The sequence below is a fragment of the Lepidochelys kempii genome, chromosome 7 (assembly GCF_965140285.1).
Source record: "Lepidochelys kempii isolate rLepKem1 chromosome 7, rLepKem1.hap1, whole genome shotgun sequence".
Lineage (NCBI taxonomy): Eukaryota > Metazoa > Chordata > Testudines > Cheloniidae > Lepidochelys > Lepidochelys kempii.
In genome coordinates, this window is record NC_136386.1 from 25,285,039 (window position 1) to 25,301,851 (window position 16,813).

The 16,813-nt window shown below is 41.8% G+C and overlaps 1 protein-coding gene across 13 annotated transcripts in view; it reads left to right on the plus strand.

Annotated features, from left to right (window-relative positions):
- Positions 1–16,813, plus strand: part of DNAH12 (dynein axonemal heavy chain 12) — a 179,419-nt gene that overhangs the window by 64,022 nt on the left and 98,584 nt on the right. For all 13 annotated transcript variants that reach the window (XR_013636030.1, XM_073351485.2, XM_078853600.1 and 10 more), the window contains 8 exons: positions 358–467; positions 1,745–1,928; positions 4,370–4,510; positions 6,008–6,091; positions 6,197–6,385; positions 6,986–7,105; positions 8,644–8,832; positions 9,530–9,684. Coding sequence is in view for 12 of the 13 variants with exons in the window: in XM_073351485.2 (XP_073207586.1) it covers positions 358–467; positions 1,745–1,928; positions 4,370–4,510; positions 6,008–6,091; positions 6,197–6,385; positions 6,986–7,105; positions 8,644–8,832; positions 9,530–9,684 (1,172 nt within the window). In the remaining variant the exon portion in view is untranslated. The remainder of the gene's footprint in view (positions 1–357; positions 468–1,744; positions 1,929–4,369; positions 4,511–6,007; positions 6,092–6,196; positions 6,386–6,985; positions 7,106–8,643; positions 8,833–9,529; positions 9,685–16,813) is intronic.

A 16,813-nucleotide genomic window follows, 5' to 3' on the forward strand; every position in this document is an offset into this window, starting at 1 on the left:
TAAGATGAATGTTAAAATGTGAAGCTAAAACATTTTAGTTAAACCCCTGTGTGGACACTCTCATTCAGAAGTAACGTGGTCTTAGTTTTCTTTAGCCTAATCCCAGAGGAGTCAGTAATTAACTAATTTGATTCTGTTATCCACAAATGTAATAAAACATACTGAGAGTGGGGTGGAAGTTGTTCTAGGCAATAATCTGAATATGGAATGATGTATGATACAGGTTCCTTTTGTTCATGAAGAAAATTATATGGCTTTATAAAGGATTGTTGTAAACTATGTAATATGTAACCATGAAAATACCCTTTAAAAAAGACTGTTATGATACGAAAAGGTTTTATTTTGTTTTGATTTTAGGATTTTCTGGAATGTGCCAACGAATGCTGTGTTATAAATAATATCCAGCCTGTTAAAGTTTTCATTGAAAAAATGATACAGACCTATGAAATGATGATTGTTAGACATGGGTAAGATTACCAGTGCCTGTTTCACAAGTACTACAGGTTATAGTTATGTTTTTTGTAATAACCAATAAAGAATATTTATGTAAATAGACTAAGAAATTATTTCCACTTTTAAAAAAGACACAGTGATTATTTAAATCAAATATAGAAAATCCCAATGGTCACTGTATGCTGCAGAATTTTTATATTGGTACATTTGGATATCCTAATTTTTAATGCAAATTTGGTGCCCAAGAAAGTGGAATCTCTGAAACCAGACATATTTGATTCTGCAGTCCCAATGCTCCCTTTTAGAGTAACAGCCGTGTTAGTCTGTATTCGCAAAAAGAAAAGGAGTACTTGTGGCACCTTAGAGACTAACCAATTTATTTGAGCATGAGCTTTCGTGAGCTACAGCTCACTTCATCGGATGCTCCCTTTGAGTTCGGTAGCAATTTTGCCTGTTTAATGTTTGCAGTTTGGACCCATGTTGTGGAGAGGAGTTGCTGCTGTAAGAGCTTGCCTGTATTAAAATATTAGCCCACCAGATCTCTGCCATTTTCGTCTTTGCCTTTTTTTGAGCAGCAAGTATGTGGTCGTCATATTTGTACAGTACCTCAAGAAATAAAAACATATACTTAGCTCTAATGTATGGCTTTGCATATTCAAAACTCTTTGCAAACATTGACTAGTTAGTCCTCTAAAATACTCTGAAATGGGATGAAATTAACAAACTTATTTTGAGTTATGACTAAAGATTTTTGTTTTAGTGCAGGTTCCTCATCTATCTTTTCTTTTATGATAATCTTTCCTAGACAGCAAAGAAAATTAGAGAATAAGTATAGCCCCAATTCTGCAAATAAATGCACTAGAGTGAATCCCTGCTGCTGCACTGAGTCCAGTTGGGTCCATTTATGTATTTTAATTGTGCGATCAAATATATGCAGTTGCATGAGCAAATCAAGTATTTGCATACACAAATTACCATTTAGACTCCTAACTGGTTATTTTGGACTTATAAAATACTTGATTGGTATGGGTAACTGTGGTAATAGCTCACACAATGCAAGCACATATATTTTTCTATTGACTTCATAGAAACATGGTTCCTAACCATTGAATCAATGATGTAATACATTTCACACTATAATTTTTGCTACATACAGAGTCAGATCCACTTAAGCATGTGCTTAATATTAAGCACGAGTAGTTCCCATTGAGGCCAATTGGCTGGATCAGTGCCATAAAGTATATATTTGATGAAGTTAAGATTTTTAATAATAATTTTCTTTTATCCATAGCTTTATGCTTGTTGGAGAGCCTTTTTCTGGGAAGACCAAAGTTCTACAGGTGTTGGCAGATGCACTAACCCTTATGAATGAACGTGGATATGGTGAAGAAGAAAAAGTAATTTTTAGAACTGTGAATCCAAAATCCATTACCATGGGTCAACTTTTTGGACAATTCGATATGGTATCTCATGAGGTATTGTGTTTTATATGATTGTTTTTAAAAATATTGTATAGCAATTGGCCATATTCCTCCATTGGTTATGCTTGTGCAAGCCCGATGGCTTTGATAGGTTTGCATGAGTACATCCATGCCTTCACTGCAAGGTGCTCTTATTTGGGTATTGCCCCTAACTCCTTTCTATCCACAACACACAATTCCCTCAACTAAGTTGGTAGTGCTTTAAATCTGGGCTAGCTGGCCTGGCTAGGGGTATAGGCTAGAGCCTGGATACCGCTGTTGCTTACGCTGGTAATCCACCCACTCTGCAGTGAGGACTCAGTACTTTTCCCATGATTTCCCCAGTGTACTCAGAAAGACAGGCAGGTTCTCCCACAATTAATTGAGAAAGAATCATAGAGCAGCTCAGCTTACTGCAGCACAAAGAACCATGGGAGTTGCCCCCAGAAAACTGACCAGCATACACTGAGGGAGCATAGCAGTACTAGTGAGGACACAGTAACATGGGTATGGCTTTGCAGTGTGGCTGCTCACATTCAGGCTAGCCTGACTTGGGTGCTCAGACCCTGGTGTTGATCACTCGAGTTAACTGCTGTGAAGATATACCCTGAGAGCAGAATTTTTTTAAATTTATGAATAACTGGGCCAAAGCCAAATATACATTGTTATGGCAAAAGGTGCTAATGGCTTGCATGTTAGGGGTCATTGATGTATAAATCCTCAGGATGAAACTCCCTACAAAAAGAGCTAATGATGCTGTGCTGTAACCACACACAGAAGGTATTGTGTGGGTTAAAGTGCTCTTCTATGTATGGCAATAGAGGTGCTGAGGTTCCTGCAGAGCAGCTGCACTGAAGCAGGGTAGACCCCCAGGCTCATCTTTCAGGGCCATGTGGTCTCCATGTGCAGCCTTGGGCATAGTCTACACACAGTTTTTGTACTGCTTTAATGTTTTTGGTTAGGGGTATGATTTTTATTCCACTGTAGTTAACTCAGCACAGCCCCTAGTGTGGAAGCAGTTATACCAGTATAAAGTATACTTATACTAGTATAGCCTATTTCTATAGAAGTATGGGATTGAGCTACAGTGATATAAGTTCATTTATACAGAGGTAACTGCATCTACACTAGGGAGTTATACCAGTTTAACTATATCACTTTCTAAACCAATATAATGAAAGTAATACAAAAACTGTGTGGACAAACATCTGGTCTAGAGTTTTCCAATATGTAAAACTCAGAGGGTGACACAGGAAGAGGAGACTGTCTGTGAAGTAATGAAATTTGTATGAGGCCTTGGAGGAGGAGGGACGTACAAGATAGCTGCTTTTTCATGTCCACACAGGAAGAAAAACAAGATGCAATGGATGTGGTTTAATTAGGCCACAGCTTTATTCACTTAACATGTCTGGGAATACCAGGCAATAAATCATACAGTGCAGGTCATCGTTCATTCCTTAATCAGTTCTACCTGTTTGGAAGGGCTCCCATCAGCCCTCCCACTTACCAGCCTGGTCCCTGTCCATTGTTGGGACATTGCTGCCTTCCCCTTGTGAGAAGGCAAAGGGTTCTGGAAAAATGGGATGTTTTCTCCACTGTACCAGACATTAGGAGTCCCAACCCCTCTTTTCGCAGGATGCCTTCCCCTAAATCTTCTTCCAACTCCTGTTTATCAGGGAATTGTATCCTTTTTGTAACAAGTACCTACACTGGACACCTGCCATAAAGAGGCACCAGCAATTAGTGTGGCTTCTTTTGGAGACTGGGAAGAGGTGCCTTATTTCAACTTTCTGCAAGAAGGAGTTGCCTGTGTGCTCTTCATTACCATCCCTTGTTTGAGGAAACAAGACTTGTGTATATTTTGTAAACAAATTACACTAAGACAATACCAGATTTTTTTGTCACCAGTTTCTGTTCCAAATGGGAAACTGAGGCCATGTCTACACTTACCGGTAGATTAGCACTGCTGCGATAGATGCAGCAGTGTCGATTTAGTGGGTCTGGGGAAGACCCGCTAAGTCGATGGCAGAGGGCTCTCCTGTTGACTCCAGTATTCCAGCTCCCTGAGAAAAGTAAGGTAAGTCAGCGGGAGAGCATCTCCCGTCAACACAGCAGGGTGTAGACACTGTGGTAAGTCGACCTAAGCTATGTCAACTTCACTTACTTTATTCATGTAACTGAAGTAGTGTGTCTTAGGTCGACTTACTCTAGTACTGTAAACAAGCCTTGAGACTTGCAAAGCCCTGAATTCTGTTACTGCTTGGCAAAGGGTCAATAAAGTTTTTTAATAGTTTTTAACACTTCTTCATGTTTTTACTTTGTTCTTCTCTGTTTTGTTCATTAACATGAGCTAAATAGAGCCCTGATCCAGCAAAATACGTAAGCATGTAAGTACTCCCATTGACTTTAGATTTAGCATTTTTAAATATGCCTATTTCCATTTTTTCCTGATCTAGTGGACAGATGGTATTGTTGCCAATACTTTCCGAGAATTTGCTTTAGCTGAGACATCTGAACGCAAATGGGTTGTTTTTGATGGTCCTATTGATACTCTGTGGATAGAAAGTATGAACACAGTGCTGGATGACAACAAAAAGGTAAAACATAGGCGTTATAAATGTCTAAAGAAAATGCTGTGCCACTTAAGAAACAAAATTCTGCATATAAAAGAAAACAGCACTTGTAGCTATACCTGCACCTGAGGTACAATGGAACCAGTTGAGTAGGCTTGTGATTAACTTGTGTTTTTGTGAGAGAGAGAGATATGTCAGGAGAGTTGTTTATGGGGGTTTTTCGGTTGGTTGGTTAGTTGTTTTATATCATAGAATAAGGTATTGAATTTGACCACATTTCCTAATCAAACATATGTTCTAATCTTGTCACAAAAATGCAAAATTTATAAATGGGATTTAAAAGAAAAAGATACTAGAAGTTTAATGATATTTCTTCTCTGGAAAACCTTACAACCAAAATTTCAAAAATGGTCTCCAGTTGTGGGTGTCTATATTTTTGTATGCCCAACCTCAGACACACAGGGCCTGATTTTCAAAGTTGTACTCACAACTCCCACTGATTTCAGTTAGAGTTGTAGATGCACAGCACCTCTGGAAAAACAGCCCCTAGGTATCCCAAGTTAGGTACCCAAATCAGAGGTCACTTCGTGAGCCTATACTATTTTGGTGTGGTGTCTCATGGTATCTACACTAGGCTATCCTGTGCTATGTTCGTATGTTCTGCAGCACAGGCTGCAGCAGACTTCTGTCCGACCTTGTGCAAGTTAGACCCTTGCCATCCTTTCCTGTTCCCATCCAGTGCAGGAAGATACCAACTTTAAGTGGTGGGTAGACCTTGCAGGTGGCAGTGCTGGGAACTGTGGCTGGTGCTGGTGCTATAGTTGTGTTGAGTCTCAGGAACTGAACATTTTAATTTCTGTGAGCAGTCCAGAACCAGTGCCTAGACAACTTCACTGGTCATGAAAATAGTTGTCATGGGGTTTTCCTGGAAAAACTTGAAACTTTGCAGTTTGAAGCATGAGTTTCTCCTAGTTTGTTAAACATTTTCATTAATATTTTTGTTGTTGAAAAATAATTGTGTAAAACTTCAGTAGTTTTGTGAAGCTTATAGAAAGGGCAATGGGTCTGATTCACTTCTCACACCAGTGTAAATAAGAAGTAACTCCACTGAAGTCAATATATTAATTAGTGTAAAGCTGGTATAAGTGAGAAAAATCAGGTCCGATATTTGTCCTTTACCTGTGATTTCCTCTTCTAGCAGGGACTGAAAGATCATTTGAGTCCTGTAACACAGTTACAATTTCTATTTCCACAATTAATAGACAAATGAAGTGAGTGGCAAAAGTACAGAATTTGGCCCAAAGAGAATAGAAATTGGTTACTATTTCAAATGATTGTTGTATGGTGCGATGGGTAATGACATGTCTTTCCCATTTACTGTTGTTAGCTTCACTCATTTCGATATGGAGATCATCCAAAGATATAAACACATTAATTTACAAGTGAAAAAGATTGTTGTTACATAAGGTTTTGCTAATATTCATAACCATGGTTGTTAAATTAACTCTTCTTCGTATTTAGCTTTGTTTGATGAGTGGGGAAATCATCCAAATGTCTGCTCAGATGAGTCTGATCTTTGAAACAATGGACCTTTCCCAGGCTTCAGTAAGTTTAGTAGTCAGTTAAAATGTAATCCATAATTGCACAATTATACAATATATAATGATGCGTGGACTTGGTCTTAAAAGTGAATTTACTATTCTTCTTTAGCCGGCTACAGTCAGTCGTTGTGGAATGATTTATTTGGAGCCATCACAGCTAGGCTGGATGCCGCTTGTAACCTCTTGGTTGAACAGCTTACCTGAACCCCTGAGACAAAAGGAACAGCAAGATCTACTGCAAGAACTTTTGAACTGGTTAATACCACCAGCCTTAAGATTTCGTAAACAACAGTGCAAGGTATTTTTTTGTTTTTATTTTCACCACAATAATTATGTTGATGTTTCCATTCCACTCTCTGTGTCCTGTGACAAAACACTCAGTGATGGTTGTGGCAGATTTTTGCATATGCAGCAGATGCACCTGATTTTGAGAGCGCAACTACTTTGCCCAACTTGGAAAACTTGACCAAGAATATTAGGTGAAATTTGTAGGTAAAAGATATTTAAAAGCTAACCAATATCATAATGAGTGAAAAGTAATCTCACCTGAAGTTTGAGGGGAGGGAAGAGGATTGTTTTATGTTATGGGAAGCATTTTATGTAATGCTCACATGCCATACAATAAGTGGTGCTCCCCATGCTGTACCTATAGGATTACATACATTGTGTCTAATTTTTTAAAAGATGCATGATTGTCATAATTACAGATTAAGAGGGTAGCTTTTCAGGGACAAGACAAGGGAAAAGGATTTTGAAACTAAAAGAAAAACACTTGCCCCTAAATCCTTTGTTTAGAGCCAAAATATAATTTAACTGTGTTTCCAAAAGATATACTAAGATTTGTGAGAAGTATTTGATACTGTGATATCAAGCATTTTCCATTCTTTGTGTCTTGTAGGAGCTGGTTCCCACAAGCAACAGCAATGCTGTAGTGTCTCTCACTCGACTTTTTGAAATGTTACTTTGTCAAACTGTTCAACAGGATCCTACCAACAAAAACATCCGCACATGGATTATGGTTGGTCTTTTACTGGATGTATTTTAAAAAGAAAAAAAAACAATTAATTGGTAACAGGACTCTTGCAAAATTAATCTTTTCATCTTGGCTTTCCTGCAATAAGTGCATCACACACATGAGCAAGCATACACATACATACACTTCGTGTATACACACACACACATTCTGCTAACTATTCAAGTTCACTTTAACTCGGTAGGTGAAAGAAGAGAGAGTTGAGAAACTGTTGCTACTTTTCTAAAACTTGGGAGGTGCTCAAACACTACCATGATAAGGGATTTATAAGTACCTAGACAGATATATTTCAACCCTTTTCCTATCTGTTGTCAATTTAATTTAGAACATTTTGTTTTAACTCATTCATGTTTTAATTAGACCAAGCAGCTAGCTAAAGAATGATATTGTGGAAAGAATGATGTGCATATTATAGCAATGCATTTGTCAGGTTGTGCAGAAGTTTAATGGTATGAGAAAAGCAATTTAATTGAATTAAATTGAAAAGCAATTTAACATTAATCTTAAAATGTTCTTTAGAGATTGACATGAATAGAGAGCTCCAAAATGAATATCAGACTGAAATGATGTGTGGGATCTGCAGCTATTTACAAACTGCTTATGCTTTACTTACTTGTTTTATGGTCTTAGTAGAATCCATGCATGAAATTAATCCCTGGTGCAAGGAGCACCCCAAAGTCCTTATAGACTAAGCCCATATAAGGGCTCTGCTGGATGAGTAGCCATGCTGTGGAAGTAGCCTCAAGACTGGCCAATGCAGGGCTAGTTCAGAAGCTCACTATGGAGTTGGTCTGTGAGTGGGCTGTGGGCAGGGTCATGGATCCACATCTATGTTGTGTCCCACGCAATTAACATGAAGGGTTGTGTCCATTGTTCCTGTGGGACAGCACTGAGCCCTGGCCCTGGCTTGATAAAGGAGTACATTTCAAATCCCTGCACTTCACTTATGTAGAGTCTGAATACTCAAGCTTTATGTAGGGGGAGTGAATTTCACTCCTGGAGGCTATTTACAGCATCACATATTCATTTGAAGTCATCAGGGATTTGATATCATGTTTTATTTGTGCAGTAGGATGTAGTGAATTCTGTGTCGAAGAAGCTCTGTCTCTGCTTCTTTTCAAGGTCACATTCAGGTACTTAGATATTACAGTGATAAGTATGGTTGCTTCTCTGACCTTCTCCTCTAAAACAGACACATACCCCGTGCAAAAACAAAACTCCTAGTTCTAGTGTTTGCAATCAAAGAATCCCTCAATCCACATGGCTCAGTGCCTTGTGTGGTATCCTCAATTGCTTCCAGCTATCTCACTACACAAAAGGGCTTAATTGCTTCTTCTGCTGAACCTGAAAGAAGGGGGCTTATCCTTAACTAGGTTTGTGATTGTCTTAGCTCAAAGACCCACATGATGGCTGCCGTGAGCACTTTTCAGCATAATAGTATTCCTTGTAATTTTATATGTTGATCATACCATACAGTAGTTATCATCTCTGAATGGTAATTGTTTACCTCCTTGTACTCACAGGCTTGCTTTGCTTTCTCCATGGTTTGGTCCATTGGTGGAACTTGTGACAGTGACAGCCAAGTCCTTTTTGATATCTTTATGAGGGATATTCTAGCAGGAAAGTCTGAGGCTCATCCAGTGCCAACAGCTGTGGGTAAATGGGACTGTCCCTTTGATGAGAAAGGCTTGGTCTATGACTATATGTATGAGGTATGAGATTTACTGATTGCTCATTTTTAGAGTAGTTTAAATAGATCCTCAAAATCTAAGTGAGAGAAGAAAGCAGCTAGGTGGAAATGTTAGCTTCTTAGTATCCTTTGGGGGCAAGATTGACTGGCTTTAATGGGAACAGGATTGGGTCCTTAGTGCAGTAAATGAACAACTATTGGTTGACAAAAATTTATTTTATTTAATAATCAGTTTATTTATTCTTTTAAAAAGAATTAATGCACTGACTTTCTAAGCAGAGCTTTTTAGTAAATGTCTACCCAGTCTACCTAAGGCGTGTCTAGACTGCTGCGTTTCAGTTCAGCTGCAGTTGAGGCCCTTGGAGATTTTGAGTTTCATATAGAGGGAAGCACATGCTTAAAATTTAAGCATGTTTATAAACCTGTTGTCTTCAATGGGACTATGCATATGCTTAAAGTTAAGCATGTGTAAGTATTTTCCTGGATAACAGGGTCCTAGAGAGATAGGGGAAAGAAGGGGGTCTGAACATCCATTTCTAAAATGACCCTCCATTCCTTTTAATGTTTGCTCATCACTAGTGCAATGAAGAAAATAAATACATAAGCACCTGAAATACTTAATATTACATTAACTTGTAAAAGAATAAAGTGCTTAAGAAAACCTTTTGAATGTCAGTACTATATTTTCCACTGTAATTGAAATCTGTTTTTCTTCTTAGTTGAAAGGCAAAGGACGCTGGGTGCATTGGAATGAAGTCATTAAAAGCATTAAATATAGTGATGATAAAAATGTTAAGATTCAAGACCTCATAGTCCCAACAATGGATACAGTCAGATATACCTATTTGATGGATTTATGCGTTACCCATGGAAAGTAAGTACGTCTATTTCATGCAAAACGTTGAATGATTTCATTGTTGTTCATATAGAACCTTATCCAAAGACCACTGAAATCCATGGAGTCTTTCTATTGACTTTAATACTTCTGTATCAGGCCACCAGAATGTATCAATATTAAAATATACTGTTCTTGGCTCATTAGAAAATAAACAAAAACAGACTTTCAAGCATCTGATTACATTATTTCGATAAACTTTTTAGTTTTAAAGTCTTTGATTTATAATCCAGCATTCAGTATATCCATCCCACACTGTTCCACTGATATTGTTAGGATGGCTGCTGAGATTTGGTGCCTCCTTTCTTTTTCTTTTAGAATTAAATTTCTCTTAATTTTTCTTAAATTAGTCATGAGTTAAAGATGAGTTAGTCATGAATTAAGTGATTAGGACATGCAGAAAAATGAAACAAAGATATGGATGGATGGATGGATGGATGGATGGATCCAGGGATGGATTTTAAAGCAGAAAGCTTCAATTTTAATAGCTTTTAAATTTAAAAGGGAGGTTCTTCTTTGAGTGATGTCCCTATGGGTGCTCCACTGTAGGTGCGGCAGTGCCCCGTGTGCCTGAGATCAGAGATCCTCATCAGATGTGCCCTTTGGACTGCACATGCCCATCTTCCCCATCTCGCACCGTGAGAGGGATGTATATATACCACTGTGCAATCTGACCGCCCCCCAGTTCCTTTTCTACAACCTTCGTTCTGAGATGGAATCCACAGCAAAGCCTACTTGTCCTTTTTGACCTGTTAGATAGTGCCTTGTCTGTTAGTTTTAGTGTAGTTTCAATAGTTCTTTCTTTTTGATCTCTCCCTATATGTATATATATATTTGCTTTTTTGCTTTTTTGTCTTCTAACCTCCCCATTAGTTAGTCGGTTTTTTTTTTCTTTCTTCCTGCCTTTCCCCACCACGGAGCTTTTTCCTCACCCTTATGCCTGGCTCTCCTAGGTTTAAGAGGTGTGTAACTTGCCAGTTTGCCTTCCTGGTAATGGACAGTCACCCACAGTGCATTCACTGCCTGGAGAGGGACACATCCCGCAAGTGTGCTTATTTCCACGACTGCAATACCAGGGCCAGAAAAGACCAGGACATTCGGTTGCAACTTCTCCTCCTGGAGAAATCACTACATCCACCATTGGACCCTGGCCCAGACACTACCCCTCTATGGCCCTCACGCTCCACTGGGTCATCTACTGACCTTCATTTGCCTCATCCTTCTAAAAGGAAGTCTTCTCTTCCTCGCTCTGATGGGAAAAAAAACAGGCTCCCTCATCACCTGCTGAGACTGCCAGAACGCCATCCCCTGCAAAGTTGGTTGCCTCGACATCCTCGGATATGGGACATAGCTCCAGGGCCCATCTGAGTACCTCCGGTACCAGTGCTCACGAAACATCTAAAGACCCTAACGGGGCAGATCTCCAGCCCTTAGTGCCATCTCTTGGTGTTAGAGACAGAGACATAAGACCTTTGAAACTGGTGCCAACTGTGCCAATCAGATCTGCCTGCTGGTGCCGATGTCCTTTTCTGTACTGAGCAAGCCCTTGGCACCGAGCAAGTCTGCCGCACTGAGCAAGCCCTTGGCTCCGAGCAAGTCTGCTGCACTGAGCAAGCCCTCGGTACCAAGCAAGTCTTCAACTCCTTCTGCTGGCTGCTCAGGAGAATGTACTCTCCCTCAGCACTGATGCATGTGCCAGTGAGAATGATGCTCTTCCCTCCTTCCCAAAAGTTTAGATACCCCAAAGACCTATCTGTCTCTGATGTACCTGAGTCACCACTTCTCAGACATGACATCCCTCCACTTCCATCCTCTTTGCCACAAATCACACCACTCTACCCTTTCCCCTCCAAGGATGAGACTTCCCTTCCCTAGTGACGCAGAGGAGGAAGAGGAGTACTCCATCCCACCCTCACACTTGAGACAGGCTCAAAGTCCTCCTCTCTACACACTACTCACAACCCACCATTGGACAAGGGCCCTGGTATGGACCACAGTGGATGCAGCCCCACGTGCAACTCCCTCAGCATTGGCCATGCTGAGGTCCTTGGGCCATGTACAGAGCACAGTTTGGGAAGCCTCCCATGGACCAAAATCAGAGGCCTTCACCTTTGCCTTCTCCATTGATCTCTTGACCACCAGAGCCTGAGCCTTTCCCTATGGTGGATGAGGAGGAAGAACAAGAGGAGAAAATTCCACCACCACTCCATTTAGCCTCATCAGGAGAAGAAGAGGAGATCATTCCTCCACCCGCTACAGCTGACGACTTCAAAAATTTCCAGGAGTTATTTTGCAGGGTTGCAGACTCCCTCCACATTCCTTTGGAGGAGGTGAAGGACCAATAAAATAAGCTGCTTGACATCCTGCCTACATCCTCCTCAAAAATAGTCCTCCCTATCAATGAGGCCCTTCTCGATCCTTCCAAGGTGCTCTGGCAGACCCCAGCATCCATCCCACCGACTTGCAAGCAGATGGACAAAAAATATTGTGTTCCCACAAAGGACTTTGAATTTCTGTTTTCTCACTCCACCCCAAATTCCTTGGTTGTCAATGTCGTGCAAGAAAAGGGACACCAATACCAACCTCGACATGCCCACCATGATAGAGGCTGGAAACGATGGACCTGTTTGGATGCAAAGCTTATTCACCTGCTACTCTCCTGTTCCATTTATCCAATTACAATGTTGTCATGGCCAAGTATAATTACACCAACTACTCTAAAATACAGGAATTCTGTCAAGACCTTCTTGATGACAAAAAAGAACAACTCCAGGCACAGAAATGTGAAGGGCACATCTTGGTCCATACAGCTTTGCAAGTCTCTTTGGACTCTGTGGATACCTCTGCCTGTTCCATCACAACTGCCATTGTCATGAGATGGGCATCATGGCTGCACTCTCAGGCTTTCCAAAGGAGATACAAACCACCATTGAAGACCTACCCTTTGCGGGCTCCAAATTATTCATGGTGTGTACAGATAACTCCCTACAGTCCCTTAAGGACTCCCAAGCAACTCTTCGTTCTCTGGGCATTTACACTCCAGCGCCAAAGAAACGCCCCGGGAAGTATCAACTTCCTCTATGATCCCCAACACTGCAATATGCTCCCCAGTGACAATATGATACCCAGCAACATTGACAGAAGCCCCTTACCAAACGCAAACATGCGACTCCACAGGGGGCTACTTTTCATGCACCTCCAATCAAACAACAATTTTGAAGTTGTGGTCAAGGCCATCCCCTGAGAAGCCATCCCCTGTTTCAGTCACATCAACCGTCTTTAATATCCCACCAGTTTGGTGAATACCTAACCCCTTTCTTTCCATCATGGCGGCTCGTTACCTCAGACAAGTGGGTTCTGGAGATCATTAGGGAAGGATACTCCATCCCCTTCCTAGCTATCCCATCCCAACACATTCCCTCCCTGTCTCTCTTCAGGGACACTTCTGACACTCGTCCTACAAGACAAAATAAATCATCTTCTGTGACTAGGAGCTATAGAACCAGTCCTGTCCCAGCACAGAGTGAAGGGTTTTTACTCTCATTACTTTCTGGTCCAAAAGAAATCCAACAAGGGAAGCCAATCCTAGACCTTCAAAACCTAAATAAGTTTGTCAAACTGCAATGCTTCAAGATTGTTACCCTCTACACCATTATCCCAGCACTGGAGCAGGAGGATTGGTTCTCAGTCCTCGACCTCCAAGACACGTATTTTCATATCACAATACACCCTGCCCACAGACAGTTACTCCAGTTCATCATGAGGACCAATCACTGTCAGTACAAGGTATTGCCCTTCTGACTGTCAGCAGCATCTCATGTGTTCCCCAACATCCTTGCAGTCATCGCTGCCTGCCTACACAAAGAGGGTGTTGTCACCTTTCCATACTTGGATGACTGTGTCCTCAAGGCCCCATCAAAAGCCGACCATCTTCGCACCATCCGTATTACAATGGACCTTTTTTTGAGCCTCAGCCTTTATGTAAACTTGGAGAAATCTACACTGATAGCAGTACAATGTCTAGAGTTTATCGGGGAACAACTGGATATCATACAAGCTTCAGCCTTCCTCCCAGCTCACAGATTCTTGATTACAGTCGATCTTGTATCCAAGGTCAGAACCTGCCCCCAGATCTCAGCCAGGACATGTCCCCAGCTACTCTGCCACATTGTGGTAGCCACCTTCATGGTAAAACACACAGGTTTACACATGTATTGCCTTCAGCTGTGGCTGCATACAGTCTATGTCCATCACAGACACCGCCTGCATGAACTCCTTTCCATGTCTATAATGGTCAAGGACTCACTACTCTGGTGGACTCAGCTCAAAAATGTTTGTGTCAGTATTCCTTTCCTTCAACCGGCACCATCCATGAGTCATCCTTGTTCGATTGGGGAGCGCACCTTCTCAATCACACAATCGAGGGCAGATGGTCTTTCACTGAATCCACCCCGCACATCAACCTCCTATAGCTACAGGCAGTCCGCAATGCCTGACAGCACTTTCTCCCATTGATTGCACATTGCACCATTAGAGTCATGACTGACAATATCACCTGCATGTTTTACATCAACAAGCAAGGCAGAGTGAGAGCCCCTCTTTATGCTCAGAGGCACTAAAATTTTAGAACTGGTGTATCCAACATGGCATCACCATCTGAGCCTCATATCTCCCTGGATGCCAGAACACCACTGGGGACTCACTGAGCAGGTGATTCTCCCATGATCACGAGTGGGAACTGGATGCATGAGCCCTTCAGCACATCTTCAACCGCTGGGGATTCCCCACTATAGACCTCTTTGACACATCAGAAAATGCCCACTGTCTTCAATTCTGCTTGAGAATGGGACTGGGGCACGGATCCCTGGGAGATGCATTCCTCATGGTATGGTATGCTCTGCTAATCTATAAAAAGAAAAGGAGTACTTGTGGCACCTTAGAGACTAACCAATTTATTAGAGCATAAGCTTTCGTGAGCTACAGCTCACTTCCTCAGATGCATATCGTGGAAACTGCAGCAGGCTTCCACGATATGCATCTGAGGAAGTGAGCTGTAGCTCACGAAAGCTTATGCTCTAATAAATTGGTTAGTCTCTAAGGTGCCACAAGTACTCCTTTTCTTTTTGCGAATACAGACTAACACGGCTGTTACTCTGAAATCTGCTAATCTATGCCTTTCCTCCCTTTCCCCCTCTGTCTCGTGTACTCCAGGGCCCAAACAGCCATATAGCTCTGACCTGGCCACAACAAGTCTGGTATACTTAGTTCCTTTGCATGACAGTATGCTCTCCGATCTCTCTTCACCTACCTCCGTGCATCCTTTCTCAGGATGCAGGTCGCATCATCCTTCCCAATGCACAGCTGCTCCACCTGAAAGCATGACTCCTCCATGGTTCCAAGATTCGGAAATAACCTGTTCAGAAGCAGTTAAACAAGTATTCTTGAAGAGGAGACGTGACGTAACATGACTAGAAGCACATAGATTCCAATGCTGGTGTGCCTCCTATCAGGCTGACACAATAAATGCTCCATTACCACTTATCCTGGAATATATTTTACATCTTAAATAGTTGGGATTATCCACCAGCTCCATCCATGTGTATTTGGCAGCTATCACAACCTTTCACTGCCACATAGATGGCCGCTCCATTTTCAACCACCCACTCACAAAACATTTCCTACAGGGCCTCCAAAATCTTTACCCTCACATACTGGATGCAACCCCTGCTTGGGACCCTGGCCTCTTTCCATGCTGTCTTACAAGACCTCCATTCAAACCAATAGCAACATGTTCCTACATTCACTTATCTATGATAGCATTTCTTGTCGCTATCATCTCTGCCCAACATGTTGGTGAAATTGGAGCCCTTATGGCATACCCCCCCGTGTACAGTTTTTCATAAAGACAAGGTTAAGCTATGTCCATGTCCAAAATTTTTACCTACGGTACGATCCTCTTTCCGTCTCAATCAATCTATCTACCTTCCTTGCTTCTTCGCAAAGCCTCACAGCAACCAACAGGAGACCGCATTGCTTATCCTGTATGTCAGATGAGCATTAGCTTTCTACTTGGACAGAACTAAACCTTTCCAAAAATCACCATGCTTACTCCACACAACAGCCAAAAGATCCAAAGGTCCAGCCATCTCTAAGCAATGCCTTTCAAAGTGTATCTCTCAATGTTTACATCTGTCCTACCAACTACACAAATGACAGCTTCCTCCTGGAACTAGACCACATTCCAACCGCTCGCTCTCCTCCTCTATTGCTTTCCTCAATAATGTTCCAATAATTTACATTTGCAAAGTGGCCACATGGGCATCAGCAGACACTTTTGTCTGTCACTATGCCATTACTCAGGATGCATCAGCAGATACTCTACTAGGATGCACTGTCCTATCATCTGCAGTAAATGCCGCTCCAAAGCCCCAGCCTTCCAATTACGGGCACTGCTTTCTAGTCACCTGCAGTGGAGCACCCATAGGGACATCACTCAAAGAAGAAGAGAAGGTTACTCACCCTGTGCAGTAACTGTGGTTGTTCAAGGTGTGTGTCCCTATGGGTGCTCCACTACCCACCCTCCTCCCCTCTGCCTTGGAGCTGAAACATAAATTCTGCAACAAAGAAGGAACTGGGAGGCAGTTCAACCAGTGCTATATATACATCCTGCTCATGGTGTGAGATGGGGAAGGTGAGCATGTGCAGTCCAACGAGCACTGCTGATGAAGATCTCCCATCCCAGGCTCAGGAGGTGCTGCCGCACCTACAGTGGAGCACCCATAGGGACACACATCTCAAACAACCTGTTACTGCACAAGGTGAGTAACCTTCTCTTAACATACCATTCACTCCTTTCTCAAACACTAGGTATACATTTGGGTCCTGTTCAGGGTTAAATGGCCTCCATACCAAAAAACTAAACATTAAGGTTAGCCCTCTTCTGCCTAACCCCTAGGATTCAGCCCTTCTCTGAGTCCTCTCACCCTTCCCTCCATGAAGGGGAATGATGGTAGGTTTGAAGGATCTCTCAGTCTATGAGGTCTTAAGGTCTCCCCTTCTTCTTCCAGGCTAATAGGGTCTCCCACTCATGATTGCCTCTGGGAGGTGA